A 22,413-nucleotide genomic window follows, 5' to 3' on the forward strand; every position below is an offset into this window, starting at 1 on the left:
AATATATATATATATATATATATATATATATATATATATATATGAATAAACTTTGTATTTTTTACATAGCTAAGATGCTAAGAATATATTAATAAACAACAACAAAATTACATCCAATTCAATGAAAACAATTGCATCATCCAAAACATTGTTATTTTTTACACAAGTCAAAAGGATGCTAAATAGAAAACCAAAAACAATCACAAAACAAAATAACAGAAAACCAAAAACAAAATAATATAAAGGTGAAAAACATTCTACATTAGTGTCCATAAAACCATTCTACATTTGCCACGAATGTATTTCAAACGGCCTACATATCACTAAATAATCTATGTAGATAAATCAAATATTGCAACATGCACTTAGCTATACTCAAAATTCTCATCAATTATAGTAAGATTTCAATATACCTATACAACTTTCAACTCAATCATGAATTGACACCAATCCTCCTTAAGTTCATCCAACTTAGATCTTGAGTAAGTAGCACACTTTTTTTTTTTTTGACAAAGTAAGTAGCACACTTGAAGTCATCAAAGTACTACAAAATAATATAACATGGTATGTTTAAGTTAAAACTATTTAATTATATGAGAAATATGTGTTAAATATTAAAATAACTCTTAAGTTAGAAATCCATACCTTGGACGGAATCTCTATTTGATTCAAAAGAAGAATTTCTTTCATAAACCGCAACATGTAGAAACCGCAACCTACTTCATTACGCTGCTCAGGACACTACACATGGAAAGAAAATATGGATAAGGCCTAAGTTTTATCACGTATCATCACTATTTATATAATCAAAATTGTGATAATTAATCAATATACCTCCACTCGAATCCATGTGATGTTGTTGGCTTTACTCTTTGGTACTTGTATAAGAAGATAGTTGAGAATAAACGTTAATAATACTATATAATAAGGAGTGGATATCAATTCACATAAATAGTTGGCTGGATGAAACATTGCTATGAATGGAAATGCATGTTTACAAGAGCAACTATTTTTCTAAAAATATATGTGGATCACAAAAAGTAAATAATTTGAATAAATGAGATTTCTAATAAATAGTTCAATTCAATTCAATTTCTAACAATTGAAAGCCTAACAGAGATTAGAATCCATACATGTGGCTGAAGGAAACCATCAGAATCCTCATCAAGCTCACTCATATCAATTCTTGCCTGCGTAAGTGAAACGTGTACAGCCATAATCATTAGATACCTTCATAAATATTTGATACATTCATATCAAGCTCAAGGTACGAATAAACGAGAAAATAAATTGAATGAAAAAGTAAATCACAGAGCCACATAAATAGTAAAGTATCCATGAGAATTAAACAAAAACACAACTAAAATAGTACAAGTTGGAAATGACCTACCGTACGCATCACGTAAAGGTAAAATGGTAGAATAGCAATTCTTCCCTGCTCGTCTTTTTCAAACTTCATGAAGTTAGAAGGACTAAAGAATCATCGGCATTTAGGACCTATTTGTTCTGTACATACGGAGGCAATGTCGAAAAAATCTTCATATTCATCTGTAAGAAACAAGTTAAAGTATACACATAAGGACTACGTCAAGAATAGATTTCAGGTGCAAAGGCAAAGAAGCCAAGTAGCAATCTAATAAAATATATTATAAATCATAACCAAACTTGCAGTAAATATTTAGACCAGCGTCCTCAGAATTGCAAAAACTTGGTACATGAAAGTGCAAAAATAAATGGGAAAAGCGAAATTGCTGTTGTTGGAGTTCTATATATGATTGGTCAACCAAATTCTATTCTAACTGAGGTAACATTATTTTGAAAACCTAAACACCCACGTATACATTTTTAATTAGGACAGAGAAAAATATAATTGTTTAAAGATTATTAATCAAGAGGATTTATATATACTTGCAACAATTTTAGTGGTCACAATACATAAGAGCCATGATAAATACTAAAGCGGAAAAGCATATTGGAACAAGTGAATTATCAGATAAGATTTGTGTCTATGGAACAAGTGAATTTACTCAGGGATGCTGTTCATGATGTAAGTATTCTAATTAGCTTAGTTACTCAGGGATGCATTTTCAAAATGAACTAGTTATAATTATTACTTACTTGTGGACCATTCTATGCATGGCAGCATGCAGCGAAGAATGCTAGACCTTTGCAACCGCTGAATCAAAGAGAGATAGAACTTTATGGCCCATAAAGCAAGGAATGAATTGATAATATATTAACTTATTGGAGTAGTACAATAATACAATTTATATTTTTCCTGCAAGTCCTATAATATTTCTTGCATTTTTGTTTTGCAAGAAATCACTTTTCTAATTCATCTTTAATACTATTGTTATTTAGACTCGAAGATTAGTTTCTACTTGGCAAGACCAATGAGTATTTTACAGCTTATAGCTTATATGCTCACATTAATAAAATAAAAAGATATATGTGATAACTATTTTTTGTCACGAAATTGTAGTTTTTTATTAACTTTTATCTTTTTAGACGAGCATCCTCAGAATTGCAAAAACCTTTCCTATGTTCGAATTATTTTCATAAAACTGAAGGTTTCGGCCTAACAAAAAATTTTGCCATCACCAATCTCCCCAGTCCTTGCTGACTCCAGAATTCTCTGGAGTACCGCCTCAACCTGGAGAAATACATGATACATATCAGTTTGAAATTTTATTGAGTTGTAACTACTAAATAAATCAAACACCACTGAGCTGAAAATGTGCATTCTAACTACTCAGGTCATGTCCTTTATTGTCAAAAAAAGAAAACTGTTTTGTTTAGTCTCTAGTAACTCAAACACTTTGAAACAGTGACTAACCATGTATGAATTCATAAGAGACTGTAAAGGCAAGAACCAACGGTGACAGAATTATTAAATATACAAGAACCAATAGGTCTAACCACAAAACCTGAGAAGACCCAAATTCATAGACTTCTGACATTGTCATATTCATTATTTGTTTTAGAAGGTATAAGAATCTAACAAACAATAACTTCTGTTGATTTTTACAAAGAAAAAGGTAACTTATAAATTAAAGGCATACTAACAAATTTTGTTCAAACTGTGCAAGCTAAATGATCAGTCTTATGTAATGGCCACGTATGACTTGAAATACTTTTGATATGTTACATGAAAACAAATGTACACAACCAATTGTAGCTAGTGAAATTACAACCAAATGTAAACACACCTGGTCTTTCCTCACTACTATTTCCATTTTTAACTTTGGCAACAAAACTGTCTTCAGAAAATTCAGAGCCTGTGAAGAATACACCATTAATAAAAGACATTGCGGTTAGGACCTATAGGTAATATACATAATAAAGCAGAACACAATAATTCAGTGCTGTAGGAACATATCAGAAGCAGCTTGTATCGCGTTCTTAGCAACGAGTGCGGTGTAACGAGCCGTCTTGGGCATCTTCGTACGCCAGTAATAAGTAAGTGCTGCAGGAACAGCACCAAACATTAAAATCAAACGCCAAACGTAATCAAAAGCCAACACCAAACATCTATACCTAATTACAAGTTTGAAAATATTACATAGAGTTGCCAAATATTAATATCTACAATCACATACTTAATCACCACCTGAATATCATCATCCAGCACAAACAACTAGTTCTCATCCAGAAAAAACATTCATTAACAAATCATGTCAAAATTAGGTATACAAACATTCATATTCTAATTGCAGAAAATTGAATTTGAAAACACATAATTTAGGGAAAATATCAGAACCAGTAGGTTTAAAAGTAAGAAATACTAAATTTCAGAACACGAACAATGTCGACAAAGAACGAAAAAATAGTTGATAACTAAAATTCAGTTTGATTCTGAACCAAATCCAAACAATAACCTGAATCAAAAACTGAAGCAACATCAGTATAAAATTTAAGCTGCAAACCTGAATCGATTTTGGAACTGTAACTTAGCATGAATCAAGTCGAAACTTTGCTTGAAACCAAACAGAGCCGAGTGAAACCCATTCTGAATTGAAAAAAGTTCTGAAACTAAAACATCACATAAATCCGAATCTTGAGCACAAAACTGAAACCATGAATCCTGAATCGAAGAAGCTGGAAACCGATTGAATCAATTATTAAGGTCAAAGAGAAACTTCATTGGCTCATGCTGGAGACGGAGAAAGAAGGAGAAAGGTGCGACGAAGCTAGGTTTTGCCAAAAAGAACCTTCTGCGTTTTCTGCTTTTTCAGAAGAAGAAAGAAAGTAAAAAATAGTAATAGATTTATACCTTCACCGTCGCTGTACATGGCCGGTGAAGTAAAATTGTGAACCAAACCCTTACCCTAACCGATAATCCGTGAACGAATTTAGCAATTTCAAATTTGTTTGAGCATGAGAGATGTGGTTTTCGTTTCTTTTGGTGGAGAGCGTTGGTGGAAGACGGAGGGGAAGCGGAGACAGAGGTGTGGGCTTAGGGTTTTTCGCGTGAGAATAGAAACAATGAAGAAAGAAAGAAGAAATAATGAATATAATCTATTTTATAATTTTAATTTTAAATGACTTTAGGCAGCGCTTCTATAAAGCGTTGTCTAATGTGGGCTTTTAGCAGCGCTTCTTACGTGGGTCTTTAGCAGCGCTTTTGATAAGCGCTGTCTAAGGTGGGCCTTTTAGCAGCACTTTTCCACTTTTTCGTACATACTTTTCGTGTTTTATTTTTTATTCAATTTATAGCAGCGCTTTTGGAAATAAGCGCTGCCTAAGGTGAGCTGCCTAAAGTCATTTTTTATACTAAGTGTGGTTGCTTATTTGTTATCGTATCATTTTCAACTTATAGATTTTCTATAAATGACGTTTTGGTGGAATTTTGATATCACTATTAAGTGTTATTATGACATATGGATGAATTTTATTTGATATTATATGATGTGTTTCATCTATTTTATATTTTGAAAAATGTGCAATTGTATTGAATTGTGTTCCAAAAAATTAGAATTAGATAAAAATTATTTAAAAAATTATTTTTATTTTATATACAACCCGCAAATCTAACTCAATCTAACTCGTAAATGACCAGGTTGGTTTGGGTCAGCTTGGATTTTGAAAATGCGGGTTGGATGATGAACCTAATGACTAAACTATCAAGTGCATTAATCTTTTGAAGTAATAAAATAAATTGTCTCCAAAGGGATTGCAAATCCAAACAAGATAATTGTTAAGTGAAAATTTGATAATTCAAGTGTTGTAACCGATTACCCAGGGGGTGTAACTGGTTACAGCTAGACGAAATTCACTCCTGAGCTGAAAAATAGAAAGTTCATTGTGGGCGTAAACGATTACCACTAAATTGATTTTAATTTTGTAATAGTTGTAATGAGTTACAGGTTTAATGTAACCGATTACAGGTCCGAGAATCACGTTTGTCTGTTATTTGGCTTATGTAACTTGTGTCCTAATTCACTTGTAATTGACGTATAAGTATAAATTAGCGGTATCCTCATCTTTGTTAATGAAAATTCATATTTTTACCCTCAATTATCTCTCTCTCTCTCACTCTCTCTCTCTCTCTCTCTCTCTCTCTCCATATTCAAACTCTCTATTTTCACAACCAAGTGATTCCAAGTTCTAACATTTGGTATCAGGATCCCGGTTCGATCCACCAGACACCTAGTGTGCAACATGAATTATGTCTCCAATGAAAAAATTTCTACAAACCTACCCGTCATTAATGTCAAGAATTACGAGAAATGGTGCAAACAAATGAAGATGTTGCTTGGATATCAAGATGTTCTTGAAGTGATCAAGAATGGAGTGAATCCTCTTGTCGAAGGTGCAACGGATGCACAACAAGCAACGCATAAGGAAGAGAAGATGAAAGATTTCAAAGCGTTATTTTTTATCCATCAATGTATGGATGGTGACAACTTTGAGAAAGTTGGTGATTGTGAGTCGTCAAAGCAAGCGTGGGAAATCTTGGAAAAGGCATATGCAGGGGCTGACAAGGAGAAGATGGTAAGGTTACAAACTCACAAACATTAACTTGAATTAATTCAAATGGAGAAAAAGGATACATTCAACGATTACGTGATGAGAATTACTCAATTGGCGAACTAGATAAAAGCGTGTGGAAAAATTGTTATTGAGCAGAATGTTATTGCAAAAATCTTGTGATCTTTGAAGGCAAGATTTGATAAGATTGTGGTGGAGATTAATAACATTGTGGTGACTCCATTTGTTATACTCATATGACGGTGAGGAAGGATTAGTTTGTCAAAATCAATCGTGTCATGAAGAAAAAAGCGAAGTTCGCATATGACAACACTCTAGCGGCCGATGGAATTGGTGATGTTTTGATCATGAGAAGGGATGGTGGAAATTCCTTGATCAAATATGTCTTGTACATTCCAGGAATCAAGTGTAACCTTCTAAGTATTGTCAAATTTCTTGAGAAGGGTTACAAGATTCACATGGAAAATAAGGTGCTACGCGTTATGGATGTAAACATGATTTTGGTCCTAAAAGCTCCTATGGCTACCAATAAAACTTTCAAGATTAATTTGAAGGTTATAGAGTATAGGCATCTTGCTACATTGGCTAGCCGAAAAGAATGGACATGGCACTATCGTCTTGGGCATCTTAATTTTAGAGATCTCAATGTTTTGCAAAAGAACGAAATGGTAATGAGGTTGTCATTTATCAACATACCGGCTGAAATTTATGAAGAGTGTCTGCAAGTAAAGCAACACAAGGTTAAATTTAGCGAGAATGTAGGTTGTATAACCAAGCATCACCTTGAGGTGGTGTATTCCAATGTTTGCAGACCGATGCAAGTTGACTCGATTGGTGGCAATAGACATTTTGTCACATTCATAGACGATTATAGTAGAAAGCTATAGACATATATAATCAAGAGAAAAGATGAGGTATTCAAAGTGTTTAAGAATTTCAAGTCCATGGATGAGCATCAAAGCGGTCGCAAACTCAAAGTTCTCAAAACGGATGGTGGAGGAGAATACGTCTCAAATAACTTTGGGAGTTTTTGTGATCAAGGGGGGATAGTACATGAGGTAGTACCACCTTATACACCACACAAAAATGGTGTTTCCGAAAGGAAGAATCAACGATCATGAACATGGTGAGAAGCATGTTGAAAGGGAAGAATTTGCGGAATGAGTTATGGGGAGAAGCGGTATCCACAACTGCGTATTTGTTGAATAGGTGTCCAACAAAGAAACTTGAGAAGATAACACCAGAAGAGGCATGGTCCGAATTCAAACCAGATCTGAACCATTTGAGAGTTTTTAATTTCGTAGATTATTGACATGTTCTGGGACAGCTTGGAAAGAAGTTGGATGATAAGGGAAAATTAATGATACTTGTCGAGTATCACTCCAACGGAGGTTACAAGTTGTATGATGCAGAAAACAAAAGGGTTGTGATCAGTCGAGACGTCGTTTTTTACGAAATTAAAGAGTTGCAACAACCTATAACCGGTTACGTAAAAGTTGTAACTGGTTATAACATTGAAAATTCAGATTCTGCAAAGTTTGAGAATGCAGAACCATCCCCGTCTAATAAATGAGCTTTAGTTTTTCAAATGTTTTGATTCGAAATACATGATCTGGATCATGCACATGTATGATTCAAATCATGATCGTGTTTTTCTCAAAGATTTCATTTATGAAAACATGATTTTAATCATAAGCTTGTATGATTCAAATCACATGAATTGGATTATTCCAAGTTATTATTCGAATCATACTCTTAAATTTTATCTTTTTCTTTCTTAATTCAAATCACTTCATCACTTGACTCAAATCATTATTTATTCTTTTTACTTAATTCATCACTTGACTTAAATATTTGTATGATGTTACTCTAGGTGGTAAAAGTGATGAAATTTTTATGTTAGTCTAAGAGTAAAAGTGATGAAATTTCAGGCTTCTATCAAAACATCATACAAATATTATGTTACTCTAGGAGCAAATTTTTGTGTCTTTTCTCTATCACATATAAATAATTTCATGTGTAATTTATTTCATTAGAGATTTTTCTTTGAAAATTAATTTCTTTCTCAAATACAAAATTTCATCTTGAGCATGAAAGTTTCTGAACTTGTAAAGATTGTGAGTTTGTTGTGAGGAATGCATTTGGTATTAGTATTTTGACAGAATTTGTCTAGCAAGAAAATATGTTTTGAAAATTTAATAGTGAATGTCTAAGGAGGAAAAAGAAAGTCCCTCTCTTAAGGTTTAAGAGTTTCTTGATTCAATTTTGTTCAAGGATCCAAATTCAAGTGTGTTCTTGGTGGAATTTAAAGAATTTCTTTGAAAATAAGCTTAATTTCTTGAAGAAGTAAAGTTTTTTTAGATTAAGATCAGGAAAAATAGGAAAATAATGAAACACAATCATTTCGTAAAAGGAAAATAGGGGGGAGAAATGGTTAGCACAAATAAAGATGAAACAAAATCATTCGTAAAAGGAAAATGATGAAACACAATCATTTGTAAAAGGCTAATGATGAAACAAAATAATTCATAAAAGAAAAGTGGTGAAATCAAATAATTTATAAGAAAGTAAGGATGAGATCAATAATCCTCCAAATTGTTCATAAAATGAAGCCAAAAGTCATTAAAATGAAATCCAATAATCCAGATAAATAAATCCCAACATGACTATATAGTAAGTAAAATCAAAGCGACGCATAAGAGGCTGAAGTTTCACCAAGAGTAGCCAATTTCCCATCCACGACCTCATGCTTGACATTGAGTTTGTACCTAGGTATTTTCACTCTGTGGCACAACGGCTCCAATTGGTTCACGGAATTATCAAAGGATACCTACATGACTTGGCCGACGAAGCTGAGGGCATTATCATATTAACTATGCAAAGTGCGTTAGTCCTCCTCTGACTTCTTTAGTTGCTCTTTCAGCTTTTTGATCTCTTCCTAATGAGACTCATTTTCCTCATTCTCCTTCTTCAGAGTTGCTCATATATCATCCATCATTTTTTTTGCAATGTTGAGTGACTATTTAGCCTCATCCAGTGTAACTTCAACGGAAAATAAGGAGGTCTAGACCTTGCTTAGGGTTTTCTGTTTCTCTCATATCACCTTCTCCGGCTCTTTCACCTTTACATCTTGCCTGGAAGGGAAACCATGGTCCTCCGCCTCTTTATGGATAGACTTTCAAAACTTATTTGTTTTAGAAAGATCCTTTAGAAGAGACTTTCTTTCCAAAATGGAGGAGTTAAGCCGCTTTTGCATGATCTCCTTTTCCTTCCTAAGTTGGTCTGGAGCTAAAACCTCCCATTTTCCGTCACACCAATATATATAGATCATTCGGTGTAGGTGGTGCATAACTCGACCATTGCTTCTCTTTGGCTAGACTCATCAAGGAAAACAAAGTAATTAATGTTGGTTTGAATATGGGCGTGGATGGTCTAAAAGGTTGTTAAATCAACCTTTCCCCAATAAAAAAAATTGATTTAAAAAATAGAGTTAAGAAATGTGAAAGCAAAAGTTTTGAAAAGTGTTTTAAAAGAGATTATGTGATCGAATTGATGTAAAGATGAAATCAATGATTGCAAAATGATAACAAATTAACTAAACAACAATATGGTAATTAATCGAATTAGATTCAAGAAGAGACGTTTGAATAGAGTTTGAATAATTGACACAACAATCTATAATTACAACTTTTTAGAATAATCATCAGAAAGAAATGATTAGTAGACTAGATCTAACACACTCATAAGCTTAAACATTAAATTGCTAATGAAGAACGAGGCCTAACCACATGCAAACTAGAATGCAAATAAAACCTAAAAAGATGAAAATTATATACATAAATTAAAACAGAAGGGGCATAGAAAATGTACATCGATATTTATATTGGTTCGGTGTGTCATCCTCTCTTGGACAGACTTAATCCAGTCTCTAATGGCAAGCCATCGGAAATAGTTAAGTCTTCTAGTAATGGAAAATTTACAAAATGTCCTTTTATACAAATGATACTTACAAATATTAAAAACTTGGATATAACAATCTTAAATCAATCCACCTTCTTAGAAGATAATCACTAAAATATTTCGTCCACAATAATCTTCACTCAATCCTATTGAAATCTCCTTGTCTGAGTCTTTGAATTTTTTTAAGGATCTAGAAACTCCGAGACCTCTTAGGGAAGAACTTTTATTCTTCCATGAACTTAACTCTCCAGAAATCCATACCTCGATTTTTCAATGTAAATATAATATTCACAAGAACATTAGAACACCTAATGATGAATCTCCTCACAACTATAACTCACACTCTCTCCTAGAGTCTAGCAATATTAGCAAATGTTGTTTTTTATTTGAGGAAGAAGATGAAGATTTTCAGAAAAATCTCACACAACAACTCAACAAACAAAAGAAATAAACACTCAAAAAATTCTTCAAGATTAATCCAAAAGAGAGTTTTGTGTGATTAATAAACATTCAAGGTTTTCAAAGTTTATTATGTGGATTTGTAATACAAACACGAGCGTATTTTTATTGTCTTCACAAGGACTAGTTGTGTTTCAAAGATCACTCAATAGTTTGTATAATTTAAAGATGGTTTATCAATGTTGTTTGTTTGTGAAGTTTGAAATGACAGAAAAATTAAATGAAAGAAAGTAAATTAAACTTTGGTTTTAATAATCGAAAAAACTTGTTGGAGTTAGGTTCCATCGACATGTCCTCATGTATGATTGTGATAAAAAAAGATGCAATTTTAATCAGCTACTAATATTACCTCCCATCGCTATGCATTGTAGCTCGTGTTTGAGTCAACGTGAGATCGACTATATTGACTCATAAACAATCTCTTGGCCTGTTAACCAATACGATAGCATTTAGCTTTGATAGTTCATACATATACTAGTCCTAAATCTATATCTAGAGTTTAGCATACCTAATAGATGAAAATCTTGGATCTAGTAACAACAAGTACCTTTTGAATATCAAGTCAACCCATGAAAACATATTTTGGATAGTTAATCCAAAATAAGCATTACGAACGAAGAATTGTTCAATATTAAGATAAGAAGAATTACCTAAATTAAACACTGATAAGTGGTTCTTACACATTTCTTTATAGTTTATTTCTTTTGTCTTTGATTTATATTGTTAAGAGTTTTATTGCATTCTTCTTCATTTTATGCGTTGGTTGTGTGTTTTACTGTTTTTAGGCTCAGATGATTAAATCAGGACATATTAGTGCAAAACTCAAAGTTTCGGAGGAAGGTCAAAAATATGCTTCAGGAGGACTGACACGGGGGGCTGTGTCACTGGACACAGGCGGCCGTGTCACCTGACACGGGACGTGTCAAGAGGAAGACCTAGGACGGGTGTAAAAATATGGAAACTCAGTGACGCAACACGAGCGGCCGTATCACTTGACACTGGTCATGCTGCAAACCTTAAAGCTTGAAAAAAGATTTAAAGTTCACAGGGACCCAACACGGGTGTCCGTGTTAGGCTGCAACGTTGAATTCAGGGATTTTTTGTATTCTGCCCCATAGTCGGCCTGCGAGGGTGTTTTTGGTATTTCCAACCAACTTAAGTGAATGGCTGCTATTTAGATGAGTTTTGACGATGGATGAAGGATTTTTTGACAGCATAAATAATTTTACACTATTAAAGATTGGAGATATCAAGGTTATCAGGAAGTTAAAGAGGTTCACGAGCGGAAGCAATTGAAGATCAAAGTGAAGGATAGAAAAACACTTAGAAGGGGGGGGGGGGGTTTGAATAAGTGTAGTCTAAAAACTTGAACGATAAAAACAGTATGCACAGTTATTTTTATCCTGGTTCGTTGTTAACTAAACTACTCCAGTCCACCCCCACGGAGTGATTTACCTCACCTGAGGATTTAATCCACTAATCGCAACAGATTACAATGGTTTTCCACTTAGTCCGCGACTAAGTCTTCTAGAGTATCCTGATCACAACCTGATCACTCCAGGAACAAATGCTTAGACACAAGCTAAGACTTTCTTAGAGTATCCTGACCACCACGTGATCACTCTAATTACAACTGCTTAGACACAAGCTAAGACTTCCTAGAGTATCCTGATCAACACTTGATCACTCTAGTTACTTACAAATTAATGTAATCAAATCTAAGAGTATTACAAATGCTTCTGAAAAGCTATAATCACAACAGTGATATTTCTCTTAACGTTTAAGCTTAATCTCACTAATATATTACAGCAGCAATGTAGTGAGCTTTGATGAAGATGAAGTTTCTGAGTTTTGAGTTTGAGCAGCGTTTCAGCAAGTTAATTGTTAGCAAATCGTCAACCTTGCTTCTCATCAGAACTTCATATTTATAGGCACTTGAGAAGATGACCGTTGGGCGCATTTAATGCTTTGCGTGTTCCGTACAGCTTTGCATTTAATGTTTCACGCTTTTGTCAACTACCTCGAGCCTTGTTCACGCTGTGTCTACTGACGTTGCCTTTAATAGCTTCCAACGTTCCTTTTGTCAGTCAGCGTAGCCTGCCACCTGTACTTTCTTCTGATCTGATGTTTGTGAATATAATATTTGAATATCATCAGAGTCAAACAGCTTGGTGCATAGCATCTTCTTGTCTTCTGACCTTGAAGTGCTTCTGAGCGTGATACTATGAGAACTTCCGTGCTTCTGCTTCTGATCTCAAGTTCTTCTGATGCTTTCATAGACCCATGTTCTGATTCTGCCTTGACCATCTTCTGATGTCTTGCCAGACCATGTTCTGATGTTGCATGCTGAACCTTCTGAGACAAAGCTTCTGAGCGCTGATTTGTGCATACTCTTTATATATATTTCCTGAAATGGAAATTGCAATGTATTAGAGTACCACATTATCTCACACAAAATTCATATCCTTGTTATCATCAAAACTAAGAATGTTGATCAGAACAAATCTTGTTCTAACAATCTCCCCCTTTTTGATGATGACAAAAACATATATAAATGATATGAATTTGCGATCAGAAAGAGCAGACGGCTAAAGACAAATTACACAGCTATAGCATAAGCATGTGAATATGTCTCCCCCTGAGATTAACAATCTCCCCCTGAGATGAATAATCTCCCCCTGAAATAAATACTCGAAGAACTTTTAATAATAAAAGACTTCCCTGATTATTTCGGTAGAGACGATCACATAAGCTTCTTTCTTCTGATAATTCATAGCTTCTGACTTCTGCTTCCATTGGACAGCTTCAGAACTTGAATTTCTTTAGATCCCTAGAACACTCACAGCTTCTGATTCCTGCTTCCATTTAGGACAGCTTCAGAACTTGAATTTCTTTGATCTTCATAACATTCACAGCTTCTGATTCCTGCTTCCATTTAGGACAGCTTCAGAACTTGAATTTCTTTGATCTTCAGAACATTCACAGCTTCTGATTCATGCTTCCATTTAGGACAGCTTCAGAACTTGAGTTTTCTGGATCTTTAGAACATTCACAGCTTCTGATTTCTGCTTCCCTCGGATAGCTTCAGAGCTTTGAATTTCTTCTTACATCACTTCATGCTAGATTGTATCAGAACATTGTTGAATGTACCAGAGCATCATCAGAGCATCTCTACATCCTGAAATGTTACAGAACAAAACTAAACGACAAAAGTCAGCATGAATGAGTTAGAACATAAAATGTGTATCAGAACACAAAATATGTATCAGAGCCATATAAGCCATATAGAATATATCAGATCCAATAGACAATGTATCAGAGCAAATAGACAATGATTTGGATCATATTCTATTATCAGAATTTCTGATCATTCTTCCTTCTTACTTCTGATTCTGAAGCTTCCTAGCACTCAGCTTGCTTCAAGAATCCAAGAACTTGATTCATCTTGTTGCTTCTTATATTGATCTTGAATCTTTGATTCCTGCAACAACACAACTTAGAAACATATGAAGCTTGCAGCTTCTGTTAGTAAATGTGGAGCCTTTTTACTCGGTAACTGATAATATTAATCAGATCATTTATCATATATTTTCTCCCCCTTTTTGTCATAACATCAAAAAGCATAAAAGATTCAGATGTAACCACAGGACAAATGGAAAGAGAAACATAAATAACTTTTCATTGATTTCAACAAGAAGGATTACAAAAGAGGAATGCGGGAAAACAGATGCAACAAGGAAAGAAAACTACAAAGACTTAAAGCCTAAGACTCTATCCTACGCAAAGACTGCGCAAATAACTCAAGAACCCTCTGGTCTTCAGTTTGTTCAGCCATGGAAGCTTGAAAACTCTTCATGCCTGTCCAGACTAGAACCTCCACTGTAGGAGAGATCCAAGAGACCAAAGAGGAAGTGAGGGACAGTTCATAGACAGGGAGCTAATGTTGCAAACGGGCTCCAGTGACTCAAGAAGGTCTTCTTCCTTTGGATAAATGTTGATAACAGCATTGAAGAAGAGATCTGTCTTGAAAGAGACTTGGAGAGCCATCCCAAGATATGCTTCACATCCTCTAACTGATTAACCCTTCCATCCGTTCTCATTGAGTTGAAAGGATTCATGATGAACGCCAGGTTGAAGATGAATGAACTAGGGTTTATGCCAAAGAAAAACTTTGTTGGACAAGAGAGAAAAAGAAAGAGAAAGAGAGCCAAGACTTATTGAAAAAATGCAACGAAATGAAGGAATAAATAGAGGGAAAAAAGAAGAGGGAAACGTTCGAGGAATATAAAAAAAGAAAAGAAGGACAATAAAAGAAATGATGAATGGCATTTAATGTTATTTGACGTGAGGAGAGATAATAATGACAAAAGACGAGATTTGCACAGTTACCTAAGTAGACATCCCCTCAACTGCACGCACGCTTGTCCAGAAATAGTGAACACGTGTTTACCATCTGGATAGCCAGTTACAGCTGTTTTGCTTTTAAAGAGATTCTGAATCAACTTAGACAATGAAACGTTAGTAATAACTGAATCACAATTTCTAATTGATTTCAATCAGAACTTCTTATAAAATCCAATTTCATTTCAGAAGATACTCATACATAAGATCTTCTCATCTTCTCATTCTGGGCATAAATCCATACTGATATTCTTCAGAATGAACTTAAACCTATCTTCAGCAAGGGGTTTTGTAAAGATATCAGCTATCAGCCCATTGATGGTCTGTATCCACAAAGTTTAAAGATATAACACCCTTCTGAACATAGTCCCTTATGAAATGATGTTTAATCTCAATATGTTTAGCTTTTGAATGTAAAATAGGATTCTTAGATAAACATATAGCAGAAGTATTATCACAGAAAATAGGAATGTTACTCTCATATATCTGATAATCTTCCAGCTGACTTCTCATCCAGAGCATTTGTGTGCTACAACCAGCAGCAGCAACATATTCTGCTTCTGTTGTTGAGAGGGCAATAGTAGCTTGCTTCTTGCTGTACCATGAGATCAGATGACTTCCAAGAAATTGACAACTTCCAGAAGTGCTCTTTCTTTCTATTCTATCTCCAGCATAGTCAGCATCACAGAATCCTACTAAGTTGTAATCTTTAGATCTTCTGTAAACTAAACCAACATTAGTAGTACCTTTCAGATACCTCAGAATTATCTTAACCGCTGTTAAATGAGATTCTCTTGGATCTGATTGGAATCGAGCACACAAACAAACACTAAAGAGAATGTCAGGTCTAGAAGCAGTTAGATATAGAAGAGATCCAATCATACCTCTGTACAACTTCTGATCTACCTTCTTACTTACCTCATCCATACTCAGTACACATGTTGGATGCATAGGAGTTTTGGCTTCTTTGCTTTCAGAAAGATTAAACTTCTTCAGAAGTTCTTTCACATACTTCATTTGATGAACATAGGTTCCATCGGAAGTTTGGTTGATTTGAATCCCAAGGAAATACTTGAGTTCTCCCATCATGCTCATTTCAAATTCAGCCTGCATAGACTCAGCAAACTCCTTTCCAAGTGTAGCATTAGATGTTCCAAAGATAATATCATCAACATATATTTGACAAATTAAAATATCCTTTTTAAATGTTTTACAAAAGAGAGTAGTGTCCACTTTTCCTCTAGTGAAATCATTTTCCAGAAGGAAAGAACTTAAACGTTCATACCAAGCTCTGGGAGCTTGTTTCAATCCGTATAATGATTTCTTTAATTTGAAAACATGATTTGGAGACATGGAGTCTTCAAAACCAGGAGGTTGGTGAACATAAACTTCTTCATCTATATAACCATTTAAGAAGGCACTCTTGACATCCATCTGATAAAGAGTGATGTTGTGTTGAGTGGCAAAAGAAATTAATAGACGAATAGATTCTAACCTGGCCACTGGTGCAAAGGTTTCTGTATAATCAATCCCTTCTTGCTGACTATAACCCTGAGCAACCAGTCTGGCTTTGTTTCTTACCACTTCACCTTTCTCACTTAGCTTGTTTCTGAAAACCCACTTAGTACCGATGATGTTAAATCCTTTTGGTCTAGGAACCAAGTCCCATACATCATTCCTTGTAAACTGATTTAGTTCTTCTTGCATGGCAATTATCCAGTCTGGATCTTCTAGAGCTTGATCAACAGAAGTTGGCTTTATCAAAGAAACAAGACCTAATTGACATTCTGCATTGTTCTTAAGGAATGCCCTTGTTCTGATGGGATCATCTTTCTTTCCAAGGATCACATCTTCTGAATGAGCTGAAGCAAGTCTAGGTGATATTCTGACTGTAGGTTCTTCAGAGATTCTCAGATTCTCTAAAGATGCAGCAGCTTGATCTTCTGATTCATTGCTTCTGAGACTGCCAGCTTCTGCAGCTTTGCTTCTTGGTTCTACTGCTTCTGATATATCAATATCAAAATCTGCAAAATTCTCAAACTGCTTTGGTTTTTCAAGACCAAGCTTATCATCAAACCTGATATTGATTGATTCTTCTACAATCAATGTTTCAGTATTGTATACTTTGTAGCCTTTAGAGCGTTCAGAATATCCAAGAAGGAAACATTTTTGTGCTTTGGAATCAAACTTACCAAGATGATCTTTAGTATTCAGAATAAAACATACACATCCAAAAGGATGGAAATATGAAATGTTGGGCTTTCTGTTCTTCCACAATTCATAAGGAGTCTTATTTAGAATAGGTCTGATAGAGATTCTATTCTGAATATAGCATGCAGTGTTAATTGCTTCTGCCCAGAAATGCTTAGCCATATTGGTTTCATTGATCATGGTTCTGGCCATTTCTTGTAGAGTCCTATTCTTTCGCTCTACAACTCCATTTTGCTGTGGAGTTCTAGGGCAAGAGAAATCATGGGCAATACCATTTTCTTTGAAGAACTCCTCAAAGAATCTGTTCTCAAATTCGCCACCATGATCACTTCTGACCTTTATGATTTTACACTCTTTCTCAGATTGGATCTGAGTGCAGAATTCAAGGAACACTGAATGAGACTCATCCTTGTGTTTCAAGAACTTTACCCATGTCCAGCGGCTATAATCATCAACGATGACTAATCCATATTTCTTCCCTCTGACAGATGCTGTTTTGACTGGGCCAAACAGATCAATGTGCAAGAGTTCTAACGGCCTTGAGGTAGAAACAACATTCTTAGACTTGAATGCAGGTCTGGAGAACTTGCCCTTCTGACATGCTTCACAAAGAGCATCTGATTTGTATTTCAGATTTGGGAGTCCTCTGACCAGATTTAGTTTGTTAATCTGAGAAATCCTTCTCAAACTAGCATGTCCTAATCTTCTGTGCCAGACCCATTGTTCCTCGGAAACAGACATAAGACAAGTCACCTTCTGCTTCTCAAGATCAGAAAGATCAATCTTATAAATGTTGTTCTTCCTCTTGCCTGTAAATAGGATTGAGCCATCCTTCTGACTTACAGCCTTGCAAGACTTTTGATTAAAGATTATGTCATAACCATTGTCACTTAATTGACTTATGGACAATAAGTTATGAGCTAATCCATCTACTAGAAGAACATTAGTTATGGAAGGAGAGTTACCAAGACTTATGGTTCCAGAGCCAATGATTTTGCCCTTCTGATCTCCTCCAAACTTGACTTCTCCACCTGGTTTAAGCACCAGGTCTTGGAATGTAGACCTTCTTCCCGTCATGTGTCGCGAGCACCCAGAGTCCAGGTACCACGACATGTTGTGCTTTTCCTTCTTTGCCGCCAAGGATATCTGCAACAGAAATTATCTTCTCCTTAGGTACCCACAATTTCTTGGGTCCTTTCTTGTTAGTTCTCCTCAAGTTCTGATTGAACTTGGGTTTAGCAAAATATTTAGCAGGAGGAACAGTATGATACTTCTTATTCTGAGTTCCATGATATTTCTTAGGTTGTGTCACATGCTTCTTGGTGTGTGTTATGTGAAAACTTTGTGCATGTGATGTGTGCTTAATATCATGGGAGTGGCCAAATTTAAATTGGTTATACAGAGGCTTGTATGATATTTTCATATCATCCACAGATTCAAGCTTGTATGGGATTTCACCCTCATAACCAATGTCAACTCTCTTGTTCCCAGACACAGCATATATCATAGAAGCTAGCTGACTTCTGCCAATACTTCTAGATAAGAACTTCCTGAAACTTAAATCATATTCTTTCAGAATATGATTCAGACTAGGAGTGGATTTTTCTGAATCAGAAGGAGATCCAACATTATTGGATAATTTTAAAACTTTTTCTTTTAATTCAGAATTTTCCAACTCAAGCTTCTTAGTTTCAAATTCAAATTGCTTTTTCAGCTTTTTGTATTTGATACTAAGATGAGCTTTTAATTCAAGAAGCTCTGTTAGACTGGAAACTAACTCTTCTCTAGATAGTTCAGAAAATACCTCTTCAGAATCTGATTCTGATGTAGATTCTGATCCATCATCTTCTGTCGCCATCAGCGCAAAGTTTGTCTGCTCTCCTTCAGAGTCTGATCCTGATTCTGATTCAGAATCATCTCATGTTGCCATAAGACCTTTCTTCTTATGAAACTTCTTCTTGGGATTCTCCTTCTGAAGTTTCGGACACTCGTTCTTGTAATGTCCAGGCTCATTGCACTCATAGCAGACAGCCTTCTTCTTGTCAGATCTTCTGTCACCAGAAGATTCTCCACGTTCAAATTTCTTTGAACTTCTGAAGCCTCTGAACTTCCTTTGCTTGCTCTTCCAGAGTTGGTTCACCCTTCTGGAGATCATGGACAGTTCATCTTCTTCTTCAGATTCTGATTCTTCAGGATCTTCTTCTCTAGCCTGAAAAGCGTTAGTGCATTTTTTAATATTAGATTTTAATGCAATAGACTTACCTTTCTTCTGAGGTTCATTAGCGTCAAGATCAATCTCATGACTCCTCAGGGCACTGATCAGCTCTTCCAAAGAAACTTCATTCAGATTCTTCGCAATCTTGAATGCAGTCACCATTGGGCCCCATCTTCTGGGCAAGCTTCTGATAATCTTCTTTACATGATCAGCCTTGGTGTAGCCTTTGTCGAGAACTCTTAATCCAGCAGTCAGAGTTTGAAATCTTGAAAACATCTTCTCAATGTCTTCATCATCCTCCATCTTGAAGGCTTCATATTTCTGGATTAGAGCAAGAGCTTTAGTCTCCTTGACTTGAGCATTTCCCTCATGGGTCATTTTCAATGACTCATATATATCATGGGCAGTTTCCCTGTTAGATATCTTCTCATACTCAGCATGAGAGATAGCATTCAGCAAAACAGTCCTGCATTTGTGATGATTCTTGAAATCTTTCTTTTGATCATCATTCATTTCGCTTCTCGTGAGCCTTACACCAGTAGCTTTAACAGGATGTTTGTAACCATCCAACAGAAGATCCCATAGATCAGCATCTAGACCAAGAAAGTAACTTTCCAGTTTATCTTTCCAGTATTCAAAGTTTTCACCATCAAATACTGGTGGTCTAGTATAACCATTGTTACCATTGTATTGCTCAGCAGAGCCAGATGTAGATGCAGCTGGATTTGTTGGAATTTCACCATCCATCTTTTACTGAAGCGTTTTTCTCTTCCTGAATCTTTTCTAAACACGGTTAAGTGCTTGCACCTTAGAACCGACGCTCTGATGCCAATTGAAGGATAGAAAAACACTTAGAAAGGGGGGGGGGTTTGAATAAGTGTAGTCTAAAAACTTGAACGATAAAAATAGTATGCACAGTTATTTTTATCCTGATTCGTTGTTAACTAAACTACTCCAGTCCACCCCCACTGAGTGATTTACCTCACCTGAGGATTTAATCCACTAATCGCAACAGATTACAATGGTTTTCCACTTAGTCCGCGACTAAGTCTTCTAGAGTATCCTGATCACAACCTGATCACTCCAGGAACAAATGCTTAGACACAAGCTAAGACTTTCTTAGAGTATCCTGACCACCACGTGATCACTCTAATTACAACTGCTTAGACACAAGCTAAGACTTCCTAGAGTATCCTGATCAACACTTGATCACTCTAGTTACTTACAAATTAATGTAATCAAATCTAAGAGTATTACAAATGCTTCTGAAAAGCTATAATCACAACAGTGATATTTCTCTTAACGTTTAAGCTTAATCTCACTAATATATTACAGCAGCAATGTAGTGAGCTTTGATGAAGATGAAGTTTCTGAGTTTTGAGTTTGAGCAGCGTTTCAGCAAGTTAATTGTTAGCAAATCGTCAACCTTGCTTCTCATCAGAACTTCATATTTATAGGCACTTGAGAAGATGACCGTTGGGCGCATTTAATGCTTTGCGTGTTCCGTACAGCTTTGCATTTAATGTTTCACGCTTTTGTCAACTACCTTGAGCCTTGTTCACGCTGTGTCTACTGACGTTGCCTTTAATAGCTTCCAACGTTCCTTTTGTCAGTCAGCGTAGCCTGCCACCTGTACTTTCTTCTGATCTGATGTTTGTGAATATAATATTTGAATATCATCAGAGTCAAACAGCTTGGTGCATAGCATCTTCTTGTCTTCTGACCTTGAAGTGCTTCTGAGCGTGATACCATGAGAACTTCAGTGCTTCTGCTTCTGATCTCAAGTTCTTCTGATGCTTTCATAGACCCATGTTCTGATTCTGCCTTGACCATCTTTTGATGTCTTGCCAGACCATGTTCTGATGTTGCATGTTGAACCTTCTGAGACAAAGCTTCTGAGCGCTGATTTGTGCATACTCTTTATATATATTTCCTGAAATGGAAATTGCAATGTATTAGAGTACCACATTATCTCACACAAAATTCATATCCTTGTTATCATCAAAACTAAGAATGTTGATCAGAACAAATCTTGTTCTAACACAAAGTTCCCCAATTCCTTGTAATGTCTAATTCTAATATTGAAATTATTTTGAACAATATATGTGGCTAAACCCCCCAATGCTAAGGGGGTGTCCCTGATTTGACATTGTAACACTACTATGAATTCTTATTTTCAATGATCTATTAGTTTTTTATTATCGATATAATCGTTCAATGTTTTTAATACCTTCCCTGTCGGACACACAGGGATTGATTCATGGTTGACAATTAGGCCTAGACCGTCGTTGTTAACTCATTTGATCGATTATACTATAGTAGATATCACATAGGACTAGGGATACCCTATAGTAACCAGAATATTCTTGATAATAATAATGCTTGATTTCATTACTAATCTCGGAGTCCATTGGGATTAGGATTGAATGTTCAAAGGTTTGCTCACTAAGGATTTAGGCATAAACATCCTTAAAGACCGGTAATTGATAATTTAGAACTTGTTATTGAAATAAGGATTCATATTTGTTATATGTTAATGCACACACCTACTCTGGCATGTTACTCATATTTGTTAAAACATAATATGTTATATACTTATTGTTGTTTTATAATTCTCCAAACCAAAACCCCCAAGGCTTTTGTTTAATTGAATTGAAACATAACTCTATATCAACACGCAGTCCTTAAGATAGATACTTTGGGATTTCCCCAATATTACTATATTGACGGATTAGTATACTTGATAATTTACCAATCAAACACCATGATCACAACCAATACATGAGGACTAGGACAACTACATATAACCCCAACAAAAGAGAAATTAGCTACTTAGTCAAGGTAGGTTTACAATTAAAACCTAGAAGAAAAAAGTTAAAAAGCATTTGTTGTCGATTCCTCAAACAATTCTTCCTCCCTAAATCTTCTTCTCTTTTTCTCTCATGTTGTGTTCCTGGTATAAAATAGGTTTCTCTGAAGCTCTGCCAAGAAAACCATTAAATCCCCTTCAAATGAATTGAATTAACCCCTATTTGTAGGTTTTTGATATGCTCTTCTCGTTAAGTGGAGCCTCGCTTAACTCACCTACTTTCTTCTCCCCTAAGTTTTGCCAACTTATCTACAAGCTTCCTTTGTCTCCTATCATCGCTTAGAATGCCTCCCAAGCTTTTTTAGCG

At 35.3% G+C, this 22,413-nt stretch overlaps 1 protein-coding gene across 6 annotated transcripts; it reads right to left on the reverse strand.

The window, feature by feature from the left end:
- Positions 1-218: 218 nt before the first annotated feature.
- LOC131652728 (uncharacterized) lies at positions 219-4,496 on the reverse strand. Of its 6 annotated transcripts, none has more exons than XR_009298782.1 (9): positions 4,328-4,496; positions 3,927-4,223; positions 3,210-3,466; positions 2,119-2,653; positions 1,391-1,548; positions 1,134-1,190; positions 835-878; positions 646-741; positions 219-544 (listed from the first exon to the last, which is right to left on the reverse strand). XR_009298782.1 is itself a non-coding variant. In XM_058922675.1 (9 exons), the coding sequence occupies exons 4-9, from the start codon at positions 1,457-1,459 to the stop codon at positions 414-416; spliced, it is 357 nt and encodes a 118-aa protein (XP_058778658.1). In that variant the 5' UTR covers positions 1,460-1,548; positions 2,119-2,653; positions 3,210-3,466; positions 3,927-4,496; the 3' UTR covers positions 219-413. The 6 variants fall into 6 exon arrangements, 2 of the variants coding, with proteins under 2 accessions (XP_058778658.1, XP_058778657.1); XR_009298783.1 differs by having other exon boundaries at positions 2,119-2,176; positions 2,584-2,653; positions 3,927-4,496; XR_009298784.1 differs by having other exon boundaries at positions 2,119-2,176; positions 2,535-2,653; positions 3,927-4,496.
- Positions 4,497-22,413: the final 17,917 nt, after the last annotated feature.

Source organism: Vicia villosa, linkage group LG2, assembly GCF_029867415.1.
Source record: "Vicia villosa cultivar HV-30 ecotype Madison, WI linkage group LG2, Vvil1.0, whole genome shotgun sequence".
Lineage (NCBI taxonomy): Eukaryota > Viridiplantae > Streptophyta > Magnoliopsida > Fabales > Fabaceae > Vicia > Vicia villosa.